At 37.0% G+C, this 12,495-nt stretch overlaps 1 protein-coding gene across 5 annotated transcripts in view; it reads right to left on the bottom strand.

The window, feature by feature from the left end:
- Positions 1-12,495, bottom strand: part of PTPN4 (protein tyrosine phosphatase non-receptor type 4) — a 233,599-nt gene that overhangs the window by 122,796 nt on the left and 98,308 nt on the right. For 4 of the 5 annotated variants that reach the window (XM_035008194.1, XM_035008191.1, XM_035008193.1 and 1 more), the window contains exons 4-6: positions 4,442-4,484; positions 4,265-4,364; positions 47-91 (exon numbers count right to left, since the gene is read on the bottom strand). In XM_035008194.1, the coding sequence (XP_034864085.1) occupies positions 47-91; positions 4,265-4,364; positions 4,442-4,484 (188 nt within the window). The remainder of the gene's footprint in view (positions 1-46; positions 92-4,264; positions 4,365-4,441; positions 4,485-12,495) is intronic. The other variant, XM_035008195.1, reaches the window with a different exon arrangement.

The following is a 12,495-nucleotide window of genomic DNA, read 5'->3' as shown; positions in this document are numbered from 1 at the left end:
TAAAAGTATTTTTAAAGCCCATTATTAAAAATTTAAAATAGCCCACCTTCCAGTAAGAATGTCTTGTTTAATTTGCAAAAAATACTGGTACCTTAAAAAAAAGAGCAAGAGATAGCATTTAGCATTTACTGAAATTACAACATCTAGGATTTAAAAATTGTATGCTTATATTAACTAATAAAATTGAAATATTTAAATATTTGCTTTTATAATCTACATATTAGCACATAAAGATATTTTTAAATAAGCTTTCATACATTCATGAATCCCAATCTTAAAATCCTTTGACAAATGAAATTCTGTACTTCAAATAACTTGTTTCCACTAGCTTCTATTATAAAAACTTTAAGAGTTACGTGACCGAGGGAGATTAGGGAGAATATTCTAAATATTGGTGTTTGTAGAAATTAGAACTGGGAAACACAGAAAACTTGAGTCAGAGACATAGGAGAGCTGACAGTAGCAATGCACTAGAGATCAAGTGGAGAAGTCATCCCTTCTGTTGAGACAGAAAGCCAGCTGCAAAGACAGGCCTATGGTCATCTCATCATTACACTGTCGGAAGCTGCTAAATGTAGAAAAGCACCTTTCCATTTTCATTTGAGTTAAGAAAGCTCTCTTTAGTCAGAAACAAAACAAAACAAAAAACTTGAGCTGCCTTCCCTACTATCAGAATTGCCAAGTACCCAACTTCCTTTAAAACCAACAAAAAACCGGGTGCCTGGGTGGCTCAGTTGGTTAAAACCAACAAAAATATGAATTTCTATTAAAAAGAATGCTGAGATTGCTTATAAGATGGCATTGTCTTTCTGTCCCCACTACTGAGGTTAAGTCATTCCCTCAGAGATGTGTCAATGCTTGCAACAAGTCACCTGTGATGCGTAATGTTGGCAGAAGACCAAATTTTGTGGCTTTCAATGTTTAAACAGGGAATTTTAAGACTTTATTTTACCCCACTGAAAAAAGCATACACACTCCAAGAATCAAAAATCGTGTCTAACAGTTTTAGTTTTCTGGCTGATTAAAATCATTAAAGAGCTCCATGACAATATTCAAATTACCAAAAAACATAATTAAGGCTTTCAGAGAATCAGATATTCGCTAAAACTTTTTTTAAAAGTTGATACAAATACTCGCCTTCACATATTAATGAAGTACATAAACTCCCAGTGAGAACTAATATGTAATACTGTAAATATTACCTACTTATTCAGTGTAAGACAATATATTTCTACCTAGCTTCTTGGTTTCATAATTAAAAGTTAAAGGTTCCTCGTAGGAACCAATCTTCAGTTAAGATTGAAAAGGCATGTATATTCTTGACATAATATTGTAAATCTTACACAAATAATACCTATGCCTGCTGAATTTTATTTATATACCACCCAGTAAGGACTGACAGAGTGGAAACCAGAATTCAAGTCCTAAGCTAAACCAGCTGGTGCTCTTTAGCAAATTACTTAAAATTTGGCTGAGCCTTAATTTCTGTATTTGTAAAAAAGGAAGTAATATCACTTGTCTAGTATATGTATCCCACAGGCCCTAAATAAGGTGATAAAACCCCAATTTTTAAAGACAATTAAGACTTTTAAGATAGATTAATAATTGAGGTAAATACAGAAATGACGTGTTTAATAATAATTGTAAAAATAATACAGCTTTTCTAATCCAGACAAATACCAATACCATGAGCACTTATTATGTATTGAGTATACCTAAGCACAAAAAAGGCACCAAAGAAATGTCATCTGTAGTGTCATGACTCCTGAGAAAACTCCACTTCTAAGGATGCCAGCACCTGCTAATACCAAATGACCTGTAGGCTCTATAGGTCCTTTTTCCTACGACTTATCTAGAATGGAATCTCAAGGTAAGGAGGTGTGGCATGTTTCCTGTTTCATGGGTTTAAACTAGTCCTTAAAATTTAGCAACTGTAGCTGAAGGTGTCATATTATTATCATGACCACTGCATTAACGCTACCCAAGTACTAAAGTTTTAAAGGGGTATTTCTTTACCCCTGGCTGCATATTAGAATCACCTGGGAAGCTTTTAATAATGTCTATGCACAGGTCCCATCTGAGACCTAATTAAATCAGAGTATCTCAGGGGTATGACAAAGGCATCAGCATGTTTTAAAGTTCCACTAAGTGATTCTAAGTTGTAGTGAGGGTAGAGATGCACTGATATACTCTATGGTAATATAATGAAAACTAGCTACTTAACTCATTTTACCAAATACCACCAGTTACAAGATTCTAGGACATTCTATTATAAAGGACTCTTGAAAGAATACATTATTTTTAGTGAAAAAAAGATAATCCTCTAGACAACAGACTGAGCACAAAGTAATTGCTTGATTACTACCAAACTTGGCTTTACCTTCTACTTCAGGAAGATATTACGACTTAATTATCCTTGAGATACATTTATTCCATGATTATGTTTTAAACACAGGCTATAAAAGAATCAACACATTCAAGCTCCATTAAGAAATTCAAAGACATTATTTTGAGTGAAGTAAATTATGACTATGGCTGCAAATGACAATATTTTAATTGCTATGCTAACAAACCTTTCATAAATATTAAAAACATTAGAAATCCAATTTTAAATTATTGGTTTTTTTAATTACAAATATTTCTTATACATTTAAGACTCTGATTACATAAAATATGTATTATGGAATACTTTGCTACTTTATTTCAGCTTACATTTACCAGAAATAGTAAAATGCACTTAAAAATGTTTTATAATTCACAATTTTCATTAATTCAGAGTAGTTTCCTTGAAGTTAAGCCAAAATTAGGAAAAGTTTTACAATACTAAGAATTATTTATTAAAATAAAAGATTTTGTTAATTATTTAACAACAACAAAACTTGACTGATTAAGAGCTACCATATTAAACTGAAGGTTATTCATATAACACAACTTTGCTTTTCAACATAAATTACCTTGGAAATATTATTAGTTTTGAATGTTAGGACTGCCTAATCCAGGGCCTACATTCCTAAATTCTTTTAGAAAAAAGGTAACACCTTGCCCTCAACAAACACACAGAAAAGGACTCTCAAGAATGTCAATCTAACTCTACTTACTTGGTCTACTGAAAACCCTATTTTATAAACACCTGAGAATTGGCAGATACAGCTAAATATCTTTAATTTATTTTTTTGTTGCTCCACATCACCACAGTATTCTAAACAATGGCCAACATGGTAACATCTCACAGCCCATCTACAGGCAGCTTTAGGTACAAATTGCTAATTTGGCACCTACCTTTTAGAGTAATTCTGAATATAATCACTGACCTATATTCTTATAGCTGAGACTTTTATGGAAGGTCTTACATGCTAATGTTTTCTTTAGTCTTTAAAAAAAAAACAACTAATTACTAATTCTATCTTTCAAGCAATACACAAGATTCAAGTACAGATACCACACTATGATTATTCCCATTTCTACCTTAAACAGCTCACGTAATTTTCATACACTTTCAAAATACTCACCTGGGTCATTCTTCTGTACACTTTGTCAAGTAGAAATGACAACAAAATTAGATCATGACTCAAGAGCAGACTTAAAATGGCCAATGAAGTGGGCACTTAAAGATCTAAGTGTGCTAGCGCACTCCCTGCCAACATCCTTTATAAAAAGGTATCTGTTCACATGAAACTAACACAATGTATGTTAATTACACTTTTAAGGAAAATGGTAGGGATGGAGGAAAAAAATAAAAGACTTTTAATCTTAGCAAAAGGGAACTACAGATTCTATTTTCAGAGGGAAAAAAAAAGGTACCTGTTGACCATTACTCCTGCACATAATGGTTATGTATTTTTCTAAATTCTACGTTCTCCTCAATGGAAATAAAAAATATATATAGAATACACTTTTACCTTAAAAAAAAGCAGACACAATTGTCACTATGCAGCATCACTTGGATACAATTATAATATCATCTGATTACCTCAATTAGTTACAGCAGTACTTCTTAACCATTTTTTACAAATAGAAAAATCTAATTTCATATGGTTCAGGAGGCTGCTTGTGGCTGGATGGGGTGGTCTTGGGGTTCCAATCTCCTAAAGCCCTCCCAGCCATCCAAGACGGGAGGAAACATGAAAGATCTATAACCCATTCTGTGTCACGGCTGGGAATCTCAGAATTACACACCATGACAATCTATATCTGCCTAAATAATTTCAAAATTTCATAATAGTTCTGACAATATTTTCAGGAAAAATATGCTCCATAAACCCACCTTGTGTATTCTTCTTGTAACTTGTTGGGGTCACTTACAAAAAATTTGACTCTGAAGTTCAAACTGTAAGGAGATCCTCCTAGAATTAATAAAAGCAGTTCTAATTAATCAGATTATATTAATCCTTTATCTTTATAAAGTATACTTGTAAAATGTCAAGTAAATATGTATGCTCACTCTTCAGCTGCTTCCTAATTGGTTTGTTTGGATCCAGCCACCTCTGAAAAATAAATAAATAAGACTGATTTCTTTTTCCTTGAGGAACTAATATATCAATTCTTGCAAATCTGTAACATTTGAAGATCAATGCTAAAAACTGCATTTTGAAAACAGTCTAGGAAAAAATAATCAATTTACAGATATTCATATCAAGTATAACAAAATTATACTAGAAAGTACTGAATGTATTTGTGGTAGCTCTAAGTTTTTTATTTGAATTTCCCATGAAATTATATAGTATGCAATAACCTCTATTCTAAAAAGAAAAATGCTTAATAATAGCAATCTGAAGTTATTTCTGTTAATTTAACTATATTATGTTAACAGTGTGGCAAGTTTTTAAAATTTTTGGTATCTTTCATAAAAATCTAGTTGACCTTATACTCTCATTCAGACAAAATCTAACTACACATCATGAAAATATACTCTTGAGAAAAAAATTCTTTTCTTTTTTTTAAAAAGTAGGCTCCATACCAGCACGGAGCCCAATGCAGGGCTTGAACTCACTTAAGACCTAAGCTGAGATCAAGAGTCATACATTCAACCAAGTAAGCCACCCAGGCACCCCAACTCTTAGAAAAACTTTCTAACTTCTACCCTATTCCTTCAAAAATAAAACTATCTTGCCCTGCCCCCGCCAAAAAACCCCACACTGATTTTGTAAGAGATAATGTTTAGTTTGGGGAAGGACTGATTTTTAGGTGTGAGAATTTTAAGTAGCCTCAACGCTTCCGAATGCCAGTTAAGCTCTACTTCAGGAAAACTGTAACTAAATTCAGACTGCCAACACGTTTCAGTTAAAACCAACATGTTTCAGTTAAAAAAATTAGAGAACCCAAAATGAGTATTAGATGTGGCAGTACTTTCAAAGCACTACATAAATATCAACTTATGTATCATTATGTATACAACATACTCCTACCACCCATACTTGATTCCATGTAGAGTACATAGATTTTAGTAACAAATGGCTAAGAGTAATTCCTGAATCTTTCTTTTCCACCATCCACAACATCCAACACATTGAATCCAGCTGATCTACGTTCCAACCATACCTTGAATTTAATAGTTCTTCTCCATCCACTCTGCCACCATCCTTATGTCTGGGATAGCTCTGGCCATAGCCTCTTTTTTTCTTTTTTTTTTAAGATTTATTTATTTTAAAGATAGAGTGTGTACGCATTGTGCACGCAGTGGGGAGAAGCAGAGGGAGAGAAAGAGAGAAGGAGAAAGAGAGAGTCCCAAGCAGACTCGGAGCTGAGCGTGGAGCCTAACAAGGGGCTCGATCCCATGACCCAAGATCACAATGAGCCGAAACCAAGAGTCAGACACTTAACTGACTGAGCCACCCAGGTGCCCCTGGCCATAGCCTTTTAACTGCTGTCCCTATTTTTTTTCTTACCAAGTTCTTCATTCTCCATCCCAAAGCTAGAGTAGTCTTTCAGAACATGTCACTTCTTTGCTTAATAGCTCTTGGTAATTTCTCAGTGCAAGGTCCAAAGTCCCTATTAGTGCTTACAACATGACTTCTTTCCTCAATTTACTAAGCTCCAGCCATAATGGCTTCTTGTCTGTTTCTCAAAGATGCCATCCTAGGGTCTTCATTATGCATAGAATGTCCTTCTCCCAATTTCCCATGGATGACTCCTTCCAATACCTTTTAAGTCTCAGTTTAGACGCTACCTCTTTGGAAAGGCCTTCACTGGGCATCACTGATCACCCTACCAAAAGTATGTCACAAAGCTCCTATTTCCCTATTTTCTATAAACAGGCAAGGGATATTAATTTCTTTCATAACATTTTCTTAATCATAATGTTTGTTCTGCCTTTTTATTGCCCATCTCCTTCATTAGGTTAGGAACTCCATGAGGTACGGGATAAAATCTGATTCATTCAAAGCAGACAGTCAGCATGTAGACACAGGGCTTGGCATATAATTTGTATTAAAAAAAATCTGATAAATGACTGACTAAACCTGCTGAATGACTCAACAACTGGCACAGGGTGGGGGGGATCTGTTTCTGTGCTAATAATCAGCTGGTTTTCACCCCTACTTAACACATTTGTTTCCCCTGTATATCCACCCATTTTCCATCTTCCAACCCATCTCTATTGTAGTGATTTCATTCTTCATGTTTTCTAGAAAAAGTCATATACTACATTCATTTTAATGCTTGTCTATAATCAAAATTTGGGCTTGGGTAATCTATTCAAAGCCTGTATTCTACATTCAGTACTCCTTTAAAATATTCTAAAATAGTATCAGAGATACAAACACATTTACATCCACAAATAGATGTTGTATAACCATCAATACTAAATGTCAGAACACTTGCATCACCCCAAAAAAGAAATCCCATACCTATTAGCAGTTAGTGCCTCCCACCCACCCATAGCCCCCTAGCAACTACTAATCTACTTACTGTCTCTATTATTTTGGACATTTCATATGAACACAATCATACAATAGGTGGTCTTTTGTGTCTAGCTTCTTTCATTTAGTGTAATGTTTTCAAGGTTCATCCATGTTGTGGCATTTAACAGTACCTCATTCCATTTTATGGCTGCCATTTAGGCCTTTTCTATCTTTTGGCTCTCATGAATTACACTGCTATAAACATTCATGAACAAGTTTTGTGTGAACATGTGATTCAATCTCTCCAGTGTATGTCTAGTTGGTATTATTTGCTCATATGATAACTATGTATTTAACTTTTTAAGGAACTGCCAAATTTATTTCCATAGTGGGCTGCAATATTTTACATTACCGCCATCTGTGTAAAAGGGTTCTGATTTCCTTGTATCCTCATCAATACTTGCTGTTGTCTTTTTAATTATACCTATCCTACTACGTATGAAGTGGTATGTCATTCCTTTTAATTGATAAATTATATTCTACTGTAATAGATAAATTATACTCTACTGCATAGATATACAACTTGGGTTTATCCATTCATCCGATGATAGACATGAGTAAAACACATGAGTGTTTTAGCTATTTTGAATAATGCTGCTACGAACATCTGAGTACTAACTTTTGTGTGTGGACGTTTTCGTGTTTGGGTACATACTGGGAGTGGAACTGCTTACAGTACTTTTTTAAATTACATCTTGAAAACAAGTATTGTAAGCCATCTAATTTTGTTCCTATATAAATGGGCACTGAGATTATATCATTACCTATATTTAGTCATACACCATAATCTGCTGTACCCAAAACTGCTCTACCAATTGAATTACTATGCTGTATCTAAGAGTCTTCATTGTTTGCAATACAAGATATATGAATTTAAAATGTGGTATCTTACTAAAAGTGATTAATACCTATCAAGTATAAATAGCTAATAGGAAGGTTCTGATTCAAGATAGGAATGTAGGAGAATCCTAAACTCACCTCCTCCCACGGACACACTGAATCTAAAAGCTACATATGGAACTATTTCCTCTGGAAAAAACTTCAAAACTAGATGAATGACTTCCTCCCACTGGGTGAAAGGGAAAAAAACTCATGTCAAAGGGGGAAGGACAGGCCAAGACACAATCTCACCATAAACCACACCCCCAGCATGGTAACCCACAATCAGGAGGGAACTCACAACCTCACACTTCTCCCTGAAGAGCAAAGGGTTTGAACCACACATCTGGCACCCCAACTTTTAAGACCTGCACCTGACAGATGAGCACCCAAAATCTCCAGCTTTGAAAGTCAACTAGAGCCTGTGACCCCAAGACTCCCAAGACTAGAGTAAACTGAGGTACAGTTTTTAAAGGGTTAGTGCAAATTCACCTACCCCAGGGCAGAGCAGAGGCAGCTGACTGAAAAGTGCCCAGACTTTCTACGAGACAGACTTACTTGCGTATCTTAGAGCACGGGCCTAAAGACATCTAATTTAACACACATCTGGGGGTGCCTACTGAAACACTCTCCAAAGATGGAGGCCAGCAAGTACCATCTTTGCACTCCTGCTCTGCTTCACTTCAGGTCACTGATATTTCCTGTATATTCCTTGTCTGGCTCCCTGATTTTTTCAATTGCCGCCCAGGAGACACCTCTAGATTGCTTGGCTCTGGTGACCAGTGGGGCTAAAGATTGCAGATCTTGGAGAAAGTTCTTAACCAGCTACCACCACGGTAGGTACAGCAGAGAGGCAACAGATTGAGGCACCCAGTCTTTCTGTGATGGAGGCCTATTAGCCTCTCTCATAGCTGTAGTCAGAATAGCAGGCTTCCAATTAAACACACATCTAGGGGCACCTGGGTGGCTCGGGCAGTTGAGCATCTGACTCCTGGTTTTAAACTCAGGTCATGATCTCGCAGTCATGGGATCAAGCCCTGCATGGGGTTGGGCTCATCAGAGTCTTCTTCAGATTCTCTCCCTCCCACTCTGCTTCTCCCCCCGACTTGTGCTCTCTCTCTCTCAAATAAATAAATACAATCTTACATACACACACACATCTAGGAGCTGACTGTAATCCTCTCAAGAGACCTCAGAGGACAGGTACGATCTTCAAGTGCTCCCTGTGCTGTGCTCCAGATCACCAGGGTCACCCAGAGCAGAACTTGTCCACATGTCTGCTGCCCAAGGAATACCCCCTGACCATCTGGTTCTATTGCCCCCCATGGCTTGTGTTCATGGCTCCAGTTGGGACTAATAACAAATGGAAAAACAGTTCTTGGTTGGCCACCACCCCCAGGGCAGAATGCAGAGACAGGAGAAGGAAACACACCCCCAGTCTTTATGTATAAGAGGCCTCTTTGCTTGTGTTGAAGATTCAGCCTTAGGGGCAGGCTTTAGTTTGGCACACATGTAAGAACTTACTTAGGCACTCTCCAGGGAAGGAAGATGGTGGGTGCCATCTTTGTACTCTCTTGCCCCACCCAGGTGGTTGGGGTTGCTAAGAAAGGAGCTTGTGTCTGCTGCCCAGAGAACACACCCTTTGATGGTTTGGCTCTGAGGGCCAGCAGGGCTTGTGTTCACAGGTGAAAGGGGGACAGCAGCAAACAAAAAACAGTTAACTGCCTATCACCCCAGGGCTCAGCATGGAGGGAGCAGACAGAAAAGTCCATCTCCCAGTATTCCCCTAAAAAAAGGCATATTTGCATACTTTAAAAGCTGCTGTGGAGGGTCGGGCTTCCCAATCAGCCTGAATCTAGGTGCTGACTGAGATGCTCCCCTTTGAGACACTGACAGGTCTTGGCACACCTTTAACTACTGGGAGCCACTTAAAATAAAATAGACTGCTTGGGAAATCATGAGCTAGGGCAGGGGTGAATAATAAGGTTCAATACAAGGCCATTTCTTTGAGACTGGGAGAGGTGACTGATTTATCTAATGCACAGAAACCAACAGGGAAAGTAAAGCAAAATGAAAAAACAGAGGAATACTTCCAAGCAGAAGAAGAAGAGAAAGCGTCAGAACAAGACCTTAATGAAATGAAGTAAGTGATTTACCTGATAAAGAGTTCAAAATAATAGTCATAAAGTTGCTCACCAAGCTCAAGAGAAGAAATGATGAACACAGTGAGAATTTCAACAAAGAGATAGAAAATATAAGAAAGTACCAAAAAGAAGTCACAGAACTGAAGAATGCAATAGATGAACTGAAACATACATTAGAGGGGTTCAACAGCAGACTTGATTGAGGCAGAGGAAAGGTCAGTTAAATTCAAAGGTAAGATAGTAGAACTCAGAAAAAAGAAAAAAACAATGAAAATGAGTAGATAGCTTAAAGGACTTATGGGACAATATCTAGCTGTTCACTATTCATATAATAGGGCCCCCAGGAGTAGAAAAGAGACAGAAAGGAGCAGAAAACTTATTTGAAGAAATGGCTGAAAGCTATCCTAACCTGGGGAAGGAAACAGACAACCAGAGCCAAAAATCTCGGAGAGGTTTTGAGAGGTTTCCAAATAAGAGGAACCCAAAGAGACCCACTGTAAGACACATTTTTTTTTTCAAGGAGAGAATCTTAAAAGCAGCAAGAAGGAAACAACTTGTTATGTAAAAGGAAAATCCCGTTAATACTGCCAGATTTTTCAGCAGAAACTTTGCAGGCCTGAAGACAATGGCATATTCAAAGTGCTGAATGAAACAAAAAAACTGACAACCAAGAATATACGGCAGAACCGCCCTTCAGAACTGAAGGAGTGATCAAGAGTTTTCCAGACAAGCAAAAGCTAAGGGAGTTCATCACCAATGGATAAATGTTAAAGGTACTTCTTTAAACTGAAATGAAAGAGCACTAAGTAGTAACAAAAAACCAGGAAACTATAAATCTCACTGGTAAAAGTAAGTGTATAGTAAAATTCAGAATAATCTAATATAAAGGTGGTGGATTAATTATGTATTAAGCCAGTACGAAGGTTTAAAGATAAAACTAGTAAAAATAACTTGTTAATGGACGCACAAAGTAAAAAGATGTAAATTGTGACATAAAAACATAAACTGGGGGGAGGGTAAAAATGTAGAGGTTTAGGATGTGTTGAAACTTAAGTTGTTATCAACTTAAAATAGACTTAAAAATATAAGTTGCTTTACGTAAGCTTCACAGTAAGTACAAAGCAAAAACCTACAGTAAATACACAAAAGATAAAAAGGAATCTAACCATACCACTACAAAAAATCATCAAATCGCAAAGAAAATAAGACCCATCTATCTATATGCTACCTACAAGAGACTTGCTTCATATATTAAGGATACACAGACAGAAAGTGAAGGGATGGAAAAAGATATTCCATGTGATGTGGGGAACAAAGGAAGAAGGAAACGCATATAGAATTAAATTTTCTTATAACCTGCAGCCCACTGACAAATACCTGAGGCAGGAAGAGTATGACATTCCTCCAGGAAACTCCAAACTGTCTTAATGTTTCTTGTTTTTTGTTTTTTAAAGATTTTATTTATTTGACAGAGAGAGAGAGAGACAGTGAGAGAGGGAACACAGCAGTGGGAGTGGGAGAGGGAGAAGCAGGCTTCCTGCGGAGCAGGGAGCCCGATGCAGGGCTCGATCCCAGGACCCTGGGATCACGACCTGAGCAGAAGGCAGACGCTTAGCGACTGAGCCACCCAGGCGCCCCCAAACTGTCTTAATGTTAATGCTTTGCTAGAGATAAAAACAATATTAGCTTGACTAGGCCTCCAGGATCCTGTCAGTCTTCCTTAGCATATGAAAGTCCTTTTGGAAACTTCCCTTTGTCTTTACTTCCCCCAACTCCAAAGTATATAATCAGTTGTTCCTTACAATCCCAGGGTAGCAGCTATTTCTGCCCAGGGATCCTGTCCGTGTGCTTAAATAAAAATCACCTTTTTTGCACCAATGACATCTCAAGAATTCTTCCTTGGCCATAAGCTCCTAACCCCACCTTCAAAACCATATCACATGCAAATGGAAACCTAAAGAAAGCTCGGTAGCTATACTTATATAAGACAAAATAGACCTTAACACAAAGACTACAGTAAGAGACAAAGTTATTATATAATGATAAATGGGTCAATCCAACAAGATATAAAATTTGTAAATATTTATGCACCTAACAGAGCACATAAACATATAAAGTATTAACAGACTTAAAGGAAGAAATAGACAGCAATACAATAATAGTAGAGGACTTTTCTTAAGATTTTATTAAAAATAAAAAAAAAGATTTTATTTATTTATTTGAGAGAGACAGAGATAGGGACAGAAAGCATGAGAGGGATAAGCAGGCTCCCCACTGAGCAGGGAGCACCCATGTGGGACTTGATTTGAGGACCCTGGGATCATGAACTGAACTGAAGGCAGACTGAGCTACCCAGGTGCCCAATCAGTTAGAGGACTTTAATATCCCACTTTCATCAGTGACATCATCCAGACAGAAAATTAGTAAGAAAATATTGGCCTTACAACAGTCACATGAAAAAGTGCTCAATATCGCTCGGCATCAGGGAAATCCAAATCAAAACCTCAATGAGATACCACCTCACACCAGTCAGAATGGCTAAAATTAACAAGTCAGGAAACGACAGATGTTGG

The sequence above is a fragment of the Mirounga leonina genome, unplaced genomic scaffold (genome assembly GCF_011800145.1).
Source record: "Mirounga leonina isolate KUSES-001 unplaced genomic scaffold, KU_Mleo_1.0 Mir_151, whole genome shotgun sequence".
NCBI classification, from domain to species: domain Eukaryota; kingdom Metazoa; phylum Chordata; class Mammalia; order Carnivora; family Phocidae; genus Mirounga; species Mirounga leonina.
This window is presented reverse-complemented; position numbering and strand designations above follow the sequence as displayed.